General features: G+C 38.9%; 1 protein-coding gene across 1 annotated transcript; it reads left to right on the forward strand.

The window, feature by feature from the left end:
* The first annotated feature begins 598 nt into the window (after positions 1–598).
* On the forward strand, positions 599–7,832 carry LOC134601141 (gastrokine-1-like). Its single transcript, XM_063445578.1, has 6 exons — positions 599–680; positions 1,450–1,503; positions 3,288–3,425; positions 5,241–5,351; positions 6,188–6,326; positions 7,576–7,832. The coding sequence occupies exons 1-6, from the start codon at positions 669–671 to the stop codon at positions 7,674–7,676; spliced, it is 555 nt and encodes a 184-aa protein (XP_063301648.1). The 5' UTR covers positions 599–668; the 3' UTR covers positions 7,677–7,832.
* The last annotated feature ends 9,502 nt before the right edge of the window (positions 7,833–17,334 follow it).

Genomic DNA, 17,334 nt, shown 5'->3' on the forward strand with positions numbered 1-17,334 from the left:
TTAAATGAAAAAAAGGTTAACATAAGTTGTAGGTGATTTTCAATGTACTATTCAATGGTGTGATTTCCAGAAGTGACAGTTACTCTTAAAATTAAATGTATGGATCTTACAAAATGTGAAACTGGGAGCAAACTATTAAATGAGAACAAAATACTGCAATGTGTAAATATAAGGCGACCTTTGATGACTTCAGAGAAAGAGTAGTGGGTTCATTAAGTGCACCCTCTACTTTGTTGACGTCAAGTCAATAATGTTTAGAATAAAGATTCTTGTCTTGTTCAGTGCCTTAAATTCTGTTTGGTGCCCTAGTGCCAAACATGATATGTTTATGGAAATGAATTACAATGATACCGTGATTCATATGCAGCCTTTTAATTAAACTCTATTTTTCTATTTACTTCCCACCCTTGATCGTTTTACAGAATGGTTTTGAATGAGTATTAATTGGGCAGTAGGGGAAGGGTTGGTTAGGGTTGGTTAAGAACATTGTGACCATTAAACCTATCCTTTTTAACAAACATGTTTCACCCACTCATAGGTGTATCACTGTTTGTAACATGAAGCCCTTATCTCTGGATAATTGTTCGGAATTTGTGGCAGGAACATATAAATGGGCAGAGCAAAAACTCAATCAGTATTCTCTGGTTTTACATCAGATAAACATCAAAATGAAAACCATGGTAAGTACTATACAGTGTGTATGTGATATAGTACATCTCATGTATATTATACACGCAGTTATCTATTGAATTTATAATTTAACTTGTGAAAACAGTTTAATAAAAATTTGAGATCTCCAAGCTATTTCCATATAATTTATATTGCTAAAAACAAGTTTTTATTATATTCTGACATTTTAAAAATGTAAAAACCTTCATGTTAACATGTTAGAATAGCTTTGATAAGAAGTTATTTTGAACATTGAATAGCAATCAAAATTATTTCAGCAACTGTTTGGAGAATATTTATTTATTTTATGTCTTCTAAAGGTTTTAGTTTGAACATTTCACTATCCTTTATTCATTGTGTAAATATTAAAACAAAGGGTTTAATATATGTGATTTGTGTGTGTGCACGCACATGCATTTACTGTATTTATGCATTCATGTGCAGAAAAATAGTTTATATGACTTACATAGCACCAATAGCTATATGTAAGGAAATAAACTGCACTAGATACAGGCACACATAGAAACACACATGTGAATGTATTCCCTAAGCTATGGATAATAGTAAAATCAAATTCTGAATGGAAAAAATGTAACCCAAAATAGCTAATTTGGTGAAATTATCCAGTTCAGCTGTAATCACATTTTTAGCAATGTTTTCCTAAATTGTGCTAGTCTGGTGTAAATCTGCAACTATTCAGAGTTTAGTAAATTAATTTGACATGCTTTTTTGAAATAAATTTTAATGTAAAATTCTTTCTTCAACATTATTATTCTGCAGTTTCTGCTGGCGGCTCTTTTGGCTGTTTTTATAAACCCATTACAGGCGCAGGAGGTAAGTGGTCACTGATATGGATGACTAAACATAATACTGGAGATGTTAGTGTAACACAACTCCCATTCCCAACACCCTGAACCAGGATAAATTCCTACAAAGATGTGTATGTGACTTCACACGTACTTCATACGTAATTCATGCAGATGTTTTTTTTAGTCATAAATATACTATCGTAAAAATACCATCGTCATATCACATTTCATTACCATCAATTCTTCCTCTTTTCATTTATCAGCCTTCAGATTACATACCATGACTGCATCATCAAATTCAGAATTCTCTAAAGCCAGTTTACTAAAACCCTTTGCAAAGAGTAGATGAGACATGGTTAGATATGGTTGATATAGCGAGCAGGACGGTTGCCATAATGCCCCCATTCCTTGTATATTTTTTTATGTATCAAACAGGTTTTATTGAACAAATAAAAATGAATAGCAGTATATTCACAGTGCAATCCTCATTGTTTAGAATTACATATCTGCATTAGAAGAATAGGTAAAAAGAACAATGCAGTTAACCTAATATACAAAATATTAAACAATACAAATAAGTAGTGAGTCAAAAACAGAGAAAAAAAAATATGTAATCAATATTAGTTATGGCAGGTGTAGGAAATATTCAAGAGAAGCGAGAAAGGGTAAGAGAAAGAAACAATGAGGGAATAGGTATCAAAAGGAGGGGTTAGGCTTTCAGGAATGCCATATCTATTAACAGGTATCTAAACTATCCAAGATTTAGTACAGTGTAAGGCAGGTATTCAGGCACAGATTAAGATGTGGTGACTTCACTTCTTTAACACCACCCCCCCCCCCCCCCCATTATGTAGTAGATTAATGGTGTATCATTCTGCCAATAGAAAGCTGCATGGTTTGCTAACTAAGGGGGGAATTTGGTTTATTATGATATAAAAGTCCTTATTTTATTTTCTATTAAGTCAAGGAGCCGAACCCACAAAAATATCACCTTTAGTCACCTTGGCATTCAGGCTAGTCTTGATCTCAGCTTTTATTCACCAGCATAAAACATTGAATATTTCAATAAAGAGGTACTGAATTGTGCTTTTTCTTTCCAGTGTGAAAATGTTCAGTGTTGTTTCACAGAGGGAAACTGCTGGAAGCGCCTCTAGTGGCTGTCTGGTAGACAACCACTAGGGGCAGTCAACACTACAATTTAGACATTTAGTTTCTCTAAACCTGCAATGTATTACAGCGAAGGGTTAAGGTAATAGGAACACTGTACCCAGACCACTTAAATGAGATGAAGGGTTCTGGGCGCCTTTTGTGTCCATTTACATTGTAAACATGTATTTTCCCTGGTAATAGTAATAATTTGTCTTATTTTGTGAATACAATCAATAATAACATTATCAATAGGGGCAGAAAAAATGTACTAATGACTAAACAGTGGATTTACAGTTCTATACATAATAAAATGGTGCATAACTAGAGGAAATGTAGAAGTGAATATAACACATTGTACATATAAAAACAGAAAACAAAGAAGGGAGAGGGAAACAAAAGGAAATGAATAATTGGGGGGAAAATAGTAGAATTAGTGAATTGGGAGAGTAAATAACCACTTTAACTAAAAATAGTCACAATTTGGACCCACCAGCCATATATATTCTTATAGTCAGGTCATTAAAAATCATGTGAGGACAACACAGCCATTTTGTTCTATAAGGTTATAGGGAGCACATGATCATTCTTTCCTGCCAGTAATTTGTGCCATAGGCAGATCAGCACTTAGTAATTAACATTAAAATTGCTTGTGTGTTACAGACATACCAGTACATCAACCGGGGATACAATGGAGAAACCGTTTACAACACAGTGGATGTTCACGAGGAAGTCAAAATTGCAGTGGTTAATGCATACTCTGGGCGAGGAACATCCCATGCAGTCTTTGATTACAATCAGGTAAGAAATTACAAAAATAGTCAGTAATATCATGGTCAGTAATATTGTTCCTGAAAGAGAAGACCCAGGCCTGTGCAATAAGTGTATAGAAATAATGACTGATACAGACATACTGGGGTAGAAGGATAGGCATCAAAGCAACTTTAGCTTAATGTAGCAGTTTTTGTGTATAGATCATGTACCTGCAGTCTCACTGCTCAGTTCTCTGCCATTTGGGAGTTAAATCACTTTTGTTTCTGTGTAGGCATACCTCCCCTGGCTGTGGCTGACAGCCTGCATGCCGAAAATGGTTTTATTATCAATCAGATGTTAACTTGTTTTCAAAGTTTTTATTTTGTGATATGCAAATTGAACATACACAGGAAGCTCCTGTGTGAAATGCTATTAACAGCGCAGGCGATAAGAAATTCTAAATTATACAGAATGTGCAATAAAGGAAGTTTAAACATCAGATCTTTCTTTACAGGAAATGTTTAGAAAAGCTGCATAAGTCACGTGCAGTGAGGTATGACTAGGGCTGTATAAATAAACTTATTTAACTTGTAAATGGCAGAGAATTGAGCAGTGAGACTGCAGGGGCATGATCTATACACCAAAACCACTCAATCTAAAGTTGTTTTGGTAGCTAAAGTGTTCATTTAGCAATTCACTCCCTCCCACCCCCCTCCCGAACACAAAAAATACAAATAAGGCTGTAACATTTGTTCAATATACAAGGGGAAAAAATAAATAAAAGGCAGGTTGTGTGTGTATGTAAATGATTGTGTGTGTTTATATGTATTACGCAGTGTGTGTGTGTGTGTGTGTGTGTGTGTGTGTGTGTGTGTGTGTGTTTATATGCATTAGGCAGTTTGTGTGTATGTATAAGGCAGCTTGTGTGTATGTGAATGTTTTAGGCAGTTTGTGTGTATGTATAAGGCAATATTTGTGTATGTGTCTGCATTAGGCAGTTTGTTTGTGTGTATGTATAAGGCAGCTTGTGTGCATGTATGTATAAGGCAGTTTGTGTGTATGTATATGTATTAGGCAGTTTGTGTGTATTTATAAGGCAGTTTGTGTGTATGTGTATGTATTGGGCAGTTTGTGTGTATGTATAAGGCAATATTTGTGTATGTGTGTGCATTAGCCAATTTGTTTGTGTGTATATATAAGGCAGCTTGTGTGTGTGTGTGTATGTGTATGTATTAGGCAGTTTGTTTGTGTGTATGTATAAGGCAGTTTGTTTGTATGTGTATAACTTAGGCAGTTTGTGTGTGTGTATGTATAAGGCAGTTTGGGTGTGTATGTATGTATTAGCAGCAGCGGAACTACCGCCAGCACTTAGGGTCACCTGATGAGTATTGTGGAACAGGGGCCCTGTCAGGAGATGTGGCCCTTTAACAGCGCGACTGGGTCCCTGTGATATCGGCAGCACTGGGAGGATGTGACACCAAATAGCAAAAAGTTTGAAAACATTTTAATCTCAGTGAGATGGACCATTTTTACCAATGTTTCTACTTTGGCCTCATTTTTTAACTAACAATTGAATAAATAGAATCATTTGAATAAAACAAAACACACAGGGAACACTGTGAAAAATGTAAGAGACATTAACAAAAAGAGTAAGCACAGATGGAAATTACAAACGAAAGAAATAACAGAGGAAAAGTTGATAAGTCTATAGACACTAGTTTGCTAAGAGAGAGGAATAATCCACTCATGTACACATTTCAGCTTGCTGAAGTGCTTTATATGGCCTGTCATTTTATTGACAGTTTGTGCCAATTTCAATAGAAATAAAAATAAACAAATAAAGATCTTTGTCTTTTTTTACAGAATATAATTGCCTACCATTTGCCATACAGAGGAATCTGCGTACTTGCCCATATGGATATTAATACCTTCCCTCTCCTGGGACGCTTTCAGGAATTCATCCACTCCAGAAGGGTAAATACCTGTCTCTACTGACTTCTCTATGTTCAGTTACTAATCTGTATGGGTCAAACAACAAAATACAGGTAACCCAAGAAAAATATTCCAAACACAAACGTATATAATACGTTTTATTGCTACGTACTACCATATTGCACTATTGGTTTGTCTTTGTTTCTGCTTCCTTTTCATATACTGCTATTAAGCGAAGCTACCAAAAAGTCCCATACCAGTACTAGAAGATCTATTGCCACCTTTGAGACTGTGCCGTACCATTTGGTATTTTTTTATTTCTTTCAAGTTTTATTGTGCACTCTTTTTATAGCCTGTGTGTTTTTATTGCTCTTATTGATTTTAGTGTTCTTATTATTATACACTATTGTGCTTGGAGTATTTTTCTTGGCGCTACCTGTATATTGTTGTTTGACTTGTTCTAGTTTTTTGGGGGTTGGAGGGATTCCCCTATTATCAGGTGTGCTGCCTCCCATCCTAGTAATCGTAAAGTTCGTTTAGCGCTGCTCTATTCCTTGTTTAGTTTTGTCGCTAATCTGTATGGACTTGCTTATATATTTTTGTATGCAAAACATTTTAAGTATTAGTAGATTTAAGTGTTTCAGGTAAAAAAATAAATCAGTAAATTTTTCCATTTTACTTTATTTTATTAATGTCAAATGCAAGCTTAATTCAAACATTAAAAAGGGAGCATACATAACACTTTAAAGTTATTCTGATTGGATAAATATTACACTGTTTTAAATAATTATATTATATATTATTATATATATTAGAGAGAAATATATATGCATATGTATTTGACTAAGTTTTGCTTCTTTTTCCACCTCCGTAACCAGGAGAAGAAGAAGGAGCTAGAAGAAATTCGCAAACATTATGAAGTCACCAACCAGCTTGTGATGAACCTCTCCCAGTTTGGCGGTGCTGTGGAAGGCCTGTGCTGGGGAGTTCCCACTTACTGGGCACGTGAATATCCTAGTAAGTAGAGACAGAATTAGTTTCAAATATGAGCTTCCATATAATATATCTATACATACTTATTCCTTGTACATATACTATTGGCAGATCTGGTGCAACAATATATTCTGTTGATGTAGTGCATGGTTATTATTACTGGTATTTATATAGCTCCAACTTATTCCGCAGTACTTTACTATATTATAAAAGGAGGGAAATCTAACAAAATATGAGACGGTTACAAAATTATACGTAAATAGGTAGATGGGGACCCTGCTCAAACAAGCTGTCTAGAGGAGGTGAGGGCAGCAAGGGGACAGCAACCAAACAAGGTGGGAAAGTAGCAGAAATGGAAGTTAGAGTGGAGTGTGGCTCTTTAGGAAGAGAAGATATGCGACATAGAAGTTACTTTGGGAGGCCATAAGCATTTCTGAAGAGATGGGTTTTGAAGGACTTCTTAAATAATTGAAGACAAGGAGAGAGTCTGATGGAGGTAGACCGGCTGTTCCAAATGGTTAATGATTAATAATAAAGTCCAATGTATCATGGGATTGGGAAAGAATACAATAGGAGGTAATAATATTTACATCACACGCACTCCATCCTCCATATTGGGGTATTATACAACAAGTTAAGGAAACTAAGAACATGCAGGATTATTCATTAAAGTGAGACTTGTTGGGAATTCCAGATGAATTTAAAGAGGATTTTCAAATTTATAAAAAAGTGGTGAGGTCAAATGACCTGCTATTATTTGTAGTGTTATTGCTTGGCTACTTTTTCTGTTTTGTGTGCCAGAATTATTCTAGTTGTGCCTACTGTGTCATGTTTAGTTAGTTAGCATCTTCTTTACATGTCTTTTTAGACCACATTTTTCATTTGGTATTTGCATAAAAATAGTGTGAAAACTTTGCCTATTTATTCCAACAAAGTTTTCCGCCATAATTTGGTGGCTTTTCTTTGAAAAAGGCCGAAAAACTGTTAGTTTTCTACATAAGAAATTAGTACAGTCTGAAAGTTTTGAGGCAAACCAATAATGCAACAGTTTTCATTTGCAACCCTATCATTTGTTTGTCAAACTCTGAATACATTCAACACGTTGGCATTCATTAGACTGATGTGCCACAGCGTACAAATGTATGTATTTCTATATTTCACTATCCACAACACCTGTATTAATAACTAATATAATTTTTAAATAGCAAATGTGCAGATTTGATTTAATGATTGTGCGTCCAGAACGATTAAAATGTCATATTCATCCTTACAGGTCTGCCAAGAGTGAATACAGGAATTGGAGCTAGCGGCTGTCTTGGCGTGCACTTATGCTTCATACATGTTGGACTCTGTGGAGGTTTCCATCTGTTCTAACCAGCCTGTCAGTGCTAACATGTGGGTGCTGTACACATATACTCTGTAACCTCATTGAAATATATGCATTTTGTGAAGGTGAATGAGATGGATTGTGTTCCTAGTTAACTAGTTTTTAACATGAGTGCTTTGTTCTGCTATACAACTGGCTTTATATAACAATGTCTTATTTTTTCTGAAATGTAACAAAATGTATTCCAATGTATGGAATGATATAAAGACATACCTCTTATAGCATTATCGTATACCACTTAAGACAGCAATGAATTCTGGGTAATTACAAGGAAATAGTAAGTAAGGGCTTGTGATTTAACTTTTACCATCTGTCCTCATTTATTTGAATGAAAGCCATACTGAGTATAGAATATCAGACAACTAAGCATATCTGTTAATGTAAGTAAAAATTCATAGCTATGACACCCCAAGTTTTATTGTCTATATTGGAACCAATAATTGACAAAAAAATATCTGTTTCAAGAAATAAAGTATGTTGATGTAAATGACCTTTCCTGTGTTAATTGTTCCATGGAATTAATTCATTTCTATTTCAAAAACTCTACCATGATTTGCAGTATTATTAGCCATTTTGTAGGGGCAACATACAGATAATTGGTGAAATTTCAAGTTTGGCCTTTATAGAGAAGAATATTGGATATTCTTTATCAATGCTTTATCACCCATTCTTTTACGATTCCAAAGTACCAATTTAACAGAGTAATAATTCTGTTATCTTTGGTAATCCACGTGATACAGTTGTTCTCAAAACAATAGGCTAGGCAAGCTGTTGTAGTGGGCACACAAATAAAATGGAATAAAATAAAAAAAAAACTCAGGCTGGATCACTCAGATGGCAATTCCAATGCCTTGGGTATGAGTCACATAAACTCTCATATATTACCCTTAAGCCCCTGCCCCCTCCCCTTTCCCACTTAAACTTACCAGATAATGTTGTAAGCTGTTTTACTTTCCTTTCTGGCACTGCATTATGAACCCCATGTCTAGGGTCAGATTTCCTATTAGGCAGAGTAGGCACCTGCCTATAGGCTCCTGACCGCTACGGAGCACCTATTTTTATAACTTACATTTATGGCCAGACTGGAGGACTGGAATACCAGGAAATTTTCCGGTGGGCCGGCATACTTTTGGGGAGCACGGCACTATCACAGAACCGGCAGGAGGAGAACCTGGTCTGACAGGAAGTGCTCACACAGAGCACAGAACTGCTTCCTTGCACAACGGGGAGAGGAATAGAAGCTCGTTTACTGCCGTCTGACTGCTCAGCCATGCTACAAGGTACAGAGGGGGTAATCAGACACATGGAGAGCTGGGGGTCTAATGAGACACATTAAGTGCTGGTTGGGGATAATGAGACACATGGGGTCTAAAACGCTTAATGAGGCATATGAAGGGCTGTTGGGGCTAATGGGACACATGGAGGGGCTGGGAGGTCTAATACGACACATAAATGAGCTGGGGTGACTAGTGAGACACATGGAGGGCTTGGGGGGCTAATAGGACACATGGAGGGACTACGGGGGCAAGTTAGACACATGGAGGACTGGAGGGGGCTAACGAGACATGTGGAGAGCTGGAAAAGCTAATGAGACAAATGAGGGCTGAGGGGGGGCTAATGAGACACATCATTTTCTGCCCATAAATCTGGCCTTGACCATGCCACTAATTTTCTAATCTGTAAGCACTATTTCAAAATAATTATTTCCCCACAATCTATTTTAAATTTACTCCAACCAGAAGAATTGTAGCCTGTACTCACCCAAAAACCAGAGGTAAACAAACACTTTCTTTTAAACAATTATGTTGTTTCTATGTGATTAAATTATTGGAAGAGGTTTTTTTTGTGTTACATCGTTTCATGCTAGGCCACTCTGTTAATGTTTAAAAAGGTGGAACAAGCCATTTTACCCAAGGATTCATTTTAGAGGATATATAAATACTTACTCAATGGAAAAATAATTAGAAAATTGTTGAGCTAGAATGTTGCATGTTCCAATACTTCTAGATTTCACTAAAGACAGAAACAATTATTCCCAAAAGGTTCTCCATGCAACAAGACATTTGTGCACTATTCCAGTAGGCAACTTTTAACTTTTTCATAAAGACAGAAAAACTCATAAAATTTGACTAAAAGTCCTTATTATGCTGATGGTTTGAAATTAAGGTAAGCTCAACAATGCATTTTCATTTTGAATTAGGTGTACGCATTCTTAGCATATTTTGATACAGTTTAAAATGTTTTAACTTGATTATTGTTCTATTCAGTCTAATACGGCTTTTAACCCCTTATGGACACATGACATGTGTGATATGTCATGATTCCATTTTATTCCAGAAGTTTGATCCTTAAGGGGTTAAAGTAGCATAGAAACATGTCTCCGCTAAATTGTAAGCTCTTCTGAGCTGGAATCTCAGTAACATTTTGTTTCTTATCAGTTTTATAATTTGTTTCTTGTTTGATATCATACCCACACATTAATATTGCAAAGCACTATATGATATTTTGGTGTTATATGCATCCCAATATTAATAATAAAATAATAATAGTGTCTGCAACATGATGAGTTTTCCTTTTTCCCGCACTGTTCACTAGCTATACTCATAATGGGATATAAGTACCCTGTATTCCCGAAAATAAGAAAACCCCTGAAAATAAGCCCTAGCTTATATTTGGGGGATGCTCATAATATAAGCCCTACCTCGAAAATAAGCTCTAGTTGCTAGTTAACTAATCTATGTTCCGAACATAGATTCGCAGGATTCCATTCGCTGGTAAGCTAATTTATGTTTGGGAAAGTTTCCCTATTATTATTAACGCCATTTATATAGCGCCAACAGATTCTGTAGCACTTTAAAATATTATTAGAGGGGGGATTTAACTATAATTAGGACAATTACAAGAAAACTTACAGAAACATAGATTCGTGGGATTCCATGCCCTAGTGAACTGCTCTATGTTCGGGGGAATTTCTCCAAACATAGACCTGCTTTCTAGCACATGCTTGCTACTATTTTCCCCCGAAATAACACAGCCTCCGAAAATAAGTCCTAGTGCATTTTTCGGGGAAAATATTAATATAAAACCCGGCCTTATTTTCAGGGAAAGACGGTAAGTGCTAGAGCTTGCACTGTATCTAGACTTTGCATGACTATTTGTTATCTTACACTAATCATGGGGCAACTAAAACTACTATAATGTGTGAAAAATAGACTTCACATATGTATTTGTTTATTGAAGGGGACTATTTTTTATTTTTATGTGTGTGTTTTTATCTTCGCTTATTAGTGCTTATGTTGCCATTAAATCAGAACAGTTACATCTACTAAAGCCCTTTATGAAATTTCGATGAATAGTGGGCATGTTGTCATGAGTAACTCTCAGCCTGCTCTGTCTTAGGTCCTTCCTTTTGTACTTTGAAGGTCACTTTCACAATCTATTTTGTCCAAAGTTAGACCTATGCATATGGTGAAATAGTTTGGTTCCTCCAAATTGAATTGGTTTGGATTTCTGATCATTTTTGGTACTAAAGAACTTACGTAAAAAATGTTTTAGTTTAATAAAAATTTTCAGTTTGGTTCGAAAAATGTAAAAAAAAAAAAATTAAGTGCCTATAGTGTCCCTTTAAAAAAACAACTCTGAAATGGTAAATTAATAATTCTTGGTGCTAAGTGTCGTAGCCACCACAAAACTAATTTGAATGAAAATAAATGGCCGGGCTATCATGCTATTGTATTTTATTTTTCGGAAAATGTAAAAAATGCCCCGAATCGGTCATTTTGGACAGAACTGTTGGCAAACGTATTACCTCATTTGGATTCCACTTTCACCTGTCCGCTGATGACACCCAGATATATCTCTCCTTCCCGGACCTCTCCCCTGCTGTCCTGCAATGTGTCACTGCTTGCCTTTCTTCCATCTCTGATTGGATGCCCTCCCACTTCCTGAAACTCAATCTCTCTAAAACTGAGCTCCTTGTCTTTCCTCCTCCTAATACTGATCCTCCTCTATCGCACTCCCTTCAAGTTAGCGGTATTCACATAAGTCCATCCTTGCAAGCACGCTGTCTTGGCGTCATACTTGACTCTGGCCTCACCTTTGAGCCTCACATCCAGTATGTTGCCAAATCCTGTAGATTTCATCTTAAAAACATAGCCCTCATCTCCCTCTTTCTTACGCAAGATGCTACCAAGGAGCTTGTCCATGCTCTAGTAATTTCCCGCATAGATTATTGTAACCCTCTCCTAATTGGTCGTCCCAAAAGCTGTATTGCCCCTCTACAGTCTAATGAATGCTGCCGCCAGACTGATTTTCCTCTCTAGTCAGTCCTCTCTCACCTCACCCCTCTGTCATTCATTATATTGGCTCCCTGTATCCTATAGGAGTCGATTCAAAGTGCTAACCCATACCTATAAAGCACTGAACAATTCTAGCCCCTCTTATATATCTTTACAGATCCATAGCTATGCCACTTTTCGGTCTCTCCCCTCTGCCCGTGACCTTCTCCTGTCCAGTGCTCGCACCCGTACGGCCAACTCACGTTTGCAGGACTTCTCGCGGGTGGCTCCTTTTCCTATGGAATAGCCTGCCTATCACCATCAGACTCTCACCTAGTCTTCAATAATTTAGGAAGTGCCTCAAAACCCATCTCTTTAGGAAAACTTATGGCCTCTCAGAGTAACCTCTACCTTACATACCCGTCTCTTGCTCTCTCCAAAAGGGCAGCATTCTACTCTATCCTCCAGCTCTGCTTCACGCCCACATTATTTGATTGCTATTTCCTGTCCTAATGTGTTTTATACCCCACCTCCTGTAGACTGCAAGCTCTTTTGAGCAGGGCCCTCTTCAACCTATCGTTCTTGTAAGTTTTCTTGTAATAGTCCTATTTTTAGTTAAATCCCCCCTCTCATAATATTGTAAAGCGCTACGGAATCTGTTGGCGCTATATAAATGGCGATAATAATAATAATAGTAATAATAACACCTTGATAAATTACTAGTTCATTTTGATTCTTATTCTATTCTTTACTTATGTAAAGTTAAAAACACTCATACAGATAGTAATAGGGCCAGATTTATCTGCTGCCCTAAGGCTAGTTTTTGCAATGCACACCCTGCCCCCCTTTGTGTGTTCCTGTGTTTGTGTGTGTGTGTGTGTGTATGTGTGTGTGTGTGTATGTATGTATGTATATATGTATATATACACACACACAATCAAAGGTCCTGCACATGCCTGTCATAAGTAATTGTCAAGGAGCAATCTCCAGCCTCAGGTAAACAATGATAACAAAGGAGAGCTCTCACTGGACTTTTAACTAAGTTCAAATATTTATTGTGAATACAGTCAAATGACATCAACGTTTCAGTCTATCAAAGACTTCCATCAGGATAACTGTTATTAACTACAAACACCCTCAAATACCCTCACGTTTATCAAAGACTTTCATCAGGATACCTGTTACTAACTACAAACACCCTTAAATACCTAAGAAGCAAAAATGACGTTACCAGTTCCAACCAATTATCCCAAATTGTTCATGCACCGTTAGATTTCCTCCGGGATCACTGCTCTTGGATGATTGCTTTGGGCTGTTCCAGGGTGATTACTTTGGGTAAATTGGTTGGAACTGGTAACGTCATTTTTGCTTCCTAGGTATTTAAGGGCGTTTGTAGTTAGTAGCAGTTATCCTGGTGAAAGTCTTTGATAGACTGAAACGTTGATGTAATTTGACTGTATTCATAATAAATATTTGAACTAGGTTCAAAAGTCCAGTGAGAACTCTCCTTCGTGATATATATTTATACACTGCTAAGGGAAAAAGAAAATACACCCTCTTGTAATTCAATGGTTCAATGGTTTTACATATCAGGACATAATAACAACTATCTGTTCCTCGGCAGGTCCTAAACGTAGGTAAATACAAGCTCAGATGAACAACACTTTACATATTACATCATGTCATAAGTTAAATAAAACCAAAATGTTCAATAGTTTGTAGAACCACTTTGACTAGGCCATTGCAACACCTTGATTCTTTTCTTTTTTAGCCATTCTATTATAGATTTGCTGGTGTGCTTGGGATCATTGACCTATTGCATGACCCAATTTCAGACAGCTAGAGCTGTCAAGCAGATGGTCGATTCAATGCTATTTGAAGTTTGGTTAGACAAACTTCACACTGTAGGGTTAAGGGACATGACACATTGCACCCAGACCACTTCAATGAGCTGAAGTGGTCTGGGTGCCAACGATGTCCCTTTAAACCAAATTTGTTCATAAAATGGGCTTCCTATGTTTCAAATATTAAGGAGCAATAGAAAAATAACTAGCTAAGAGCATTATTTTCAGATAAATACTAATATAATTCTATAAATCTTATACATAATCTATATGTATGCCAAATTATTTTTGAAAGCCAGTGTTATATCATATCTACATCAATTTTTAATAACACCTGGGTAGATTGTTTTTGAAATATGATAGTTTTTGGAAGAGCAGTGGGCAGAAATGTATTTTTTTTTTGTTACACCAGAGTTGAATAAGTTGTGGATGACAAGAAACACATTCTAAACTATTCACAGAGGTTCTCTGCATCATTCCTTGATACAGTCTGTTAACAAGTTATAACTAGTGATGTCGCGAACATAAAATTTTCGGTTCGCGATTGGCGAACGCGAACTTCCGCAAATGTTCGCGAACGGGCGAACCGGGCGAACCGCCATAGACTTCAATGGGCAGGCGAATTTTAAAACCCACAGGGACTCTTTCTGGCCACAATAGTGATGGAAAAGTTGTTTCAAGGGGACTAAAAACTGGACTGTGGCATGCCGGAGGGGGATCCATGGCAAAACTCCCATGGAAAATTACATAGTTGATGCAGAGTCTGGTTTTAATCCATAAAGGGCATAAATCACCTAACATTCCTAAATTGTTTGGAATAACGTACTTTAAAACATCAGGTATGATGTTGCATCGATCAGGTAGTGTAAGGGTTACGCCCGCTTCACAGTGACAGACCAAACTCCCCGTTTAACGCACCGCAAACAACCGCAAACAGTCCATTTGCACAAGGTTGGATACCAAGCTAGCCATGTCCCATTCCTTGTCCTCACTGATGTCATTGAAGGTCTCTCTTTCTCCACCCAGGAAGCGGGAGATGGAAAAAGATGCTTGGTCGGTCCTCCTACTTCAAATTTGGGGCACTGCGCGTGCAATCTAATGTGCCACCCGATAGGAGTGGTGTGTTAAGTAGTACTATTCTTATCAGTTTAATCCCTGTTAGGTCCCCTATCAGGTGACGTGTATATAAGGCATTGATTTTAGGAAGCGGGAGATGGAAAAAGATGCTTGGTCGGTCCTCCTACTTCAAATTTTGGGCACTGCGCGTGCAATCTAATCTGCCACCAGATAGGAGTGGTATGTTAAGTAGTCCCCCTCATCAGGCCTTTTTTTAGTCTAATGTATCGCCCACTGTCAGTCCCTTCGGGATCCATCCCTCATTCATCTTAATAAAGGTGAGGTAATCTTTTTTGACCTAGGCGACTTCTCTTCTCAGTGACAATACCTCCTGCTGCACTGAAGGTCCTTTCTGACAGGACACTTGAAGCGGGGCAGGCCAGAAGTTCTATCGCAAATTGGGATAGCTCGGGCCACAGGTCAAGCCTGCACACCCAGTAGTGAAGGGTTTCATCGCTTCTCAGAGTGTCAATATCTGCAGTTAAGGCGAGGTAGTCTGCTAGCTGTCGGTCAAGTCGTTCTCTGAGGGTGGACCCCAAAGGGCTGTGGTGATGCGTAGGACTTATAAAGCTCCGCATGTCCTCCATCAACAAGAAGTCTGTAAAGCGTCCTGTCCTTGCCGGCGTGGTCATGGGAGGAGGAGGATTACTTTCACCGCTTCCCCTGTTAGATTCCCATTGTGCTGTGACATCACCCTTATACGCTGTGTAAAGCATACATTTTAATTGATTTTGGAACTGCTGCATCCTTTCCGACTTGCCGTAATTCGGTAACATTTCAGGCACTTTCTGCTTATATCGGGGGTCTAGTAGCGTGGACACCCAGTACAGGTCGTTCTCCTTCAGCCTTTTTATACGAGGGTCCCTCAACAGGCACGACAGCATGAAAGACCCCATTTGCACAAGGTTGGATGCCGAGCTACTCATGTCCTGTTCCTCGTCCCTAGTGATCTCTCTGAAGGTATGTTCTTCCCCCCAGCCACATACAACAACACCACGGATGCCAGATAGGTGACGAGCACCCTGGGATGCCTGTTGTGGTTGGTCTTCCTCCTCCTCCTCAAAGCCACATTCCTCCTGTGACTCCTCTTCCTCACAATCCTCTCCCAGCGTTGCCGCAGGTCCAGCAAGCGATGTTGATAAGGCTGTTTCTGGTGGTGATGGTGACCACAACTCTTCCTCTTCACGCTCATCTACGGCCTGATCCAGCACTCTTCGCAGGGCACGCTCCAGGAAGAAAAAAAATGGTATGATGTCGCTGATGGCGCCTTCGGTGCAACTGACTAGGTTTGTCACCTCCTCAAAAGGACGCATGAGCCTATAGGCATTGCGCATGAGCGTCCAGTAACATGGCAAAAAAATTCCCAGCTCCGCAGAGGCTGTCCTAGCACCCCGGTCATATAAATACTCGTTAACTGCTTTTTCTTGTTGGAGCAGGCGGTCGAACATTAGGAGTGTTGAATTCCAACGTGTCGGGCTGTCGCAAATCAAGCGCCTTACTGGCATGTTGTTTCGCCGCTGGATATCGGAAAAGTGCGCCATGGCCGTGTAGGAACGCCTGAAATGGCCACACACCTTCCTGGCCTGCTTAAAGGCGTCCTGTAAGCCTGGGTACTTATGCACAAAGCGTTGTACGATCAGATTACACACATGTGCCATGCACGGCACATGTGTCAACTTGCCCAACTTCAATGCCACCAACAAATTTGTTCCGTTGTCACAAACCACTTTGCCGATCTCCAGTTGGTGCGGAGTCAGCCACTGATCCACCTCTGCGTTCAGGGCAGACAGGAGTGCTGGTCCGGTGTGACTCTCTGCTTTCAGGCAAGTCAACCCCAAGACGACGTGACACTGCGGTATCCGGGATGTGGAACAGTACCTGGGGAGCTGGGGGGGTGGCATTGATGTGGAGCAAGACGCAGCAGCAGAAGAGGACTCAGCCGAGGAAGTTATGGAAGAGGATGGAGTAGGAGGAGTAGAGGAGGCGGCAGCAGGCCTGCCTGCAAGTCATGGCAGTGTCACCAACTCCTCTGCAGAGCCAAGCATTCCATGCTTGGCAGCCGTCAGCAGGTTTACCCAATGCCCAGTGTAGGTGATATACCTGCCCTGACCATGCTTTGCAGACCAGGTATCAGTGGTCAGATGGACCCTTGCCCCAACACTGTGTGCCAGACATGCCATTACTTCCTTTTGCACAAACGAGTACAGGTTGGGGATTGCCTTTTGTGAAAATAAATTTCGTCCGGCTACCTTCCACTGCAGTGTCCCAATAGCTACACATTTTTTGAACGCCTCAGACTCCACCAGCTTGTATGGTAAAAGCTGGCGGGCTAAGAGTTCAGTCAAGCCAGCTGTCAGACGCCGGGCTAGGGGGTGACTTTGTGACATTGGCTTCTTTCGCTCAAACAT

This window comes from Pelobates fuscus, chromosome 3 (assembly GCF_036172605.1).
Source record: "Pelobates fuscus isolate aPelFus1 chromosome 3, aPelFus1.pri, whole genome shotgun sequence".
Classification (NCBI taxonomy): Eukaryota; Metazoa; Chordata; class Amphibia; order Anura; family Pelobatidae; genus Pelobates; species Pelobates fuscus.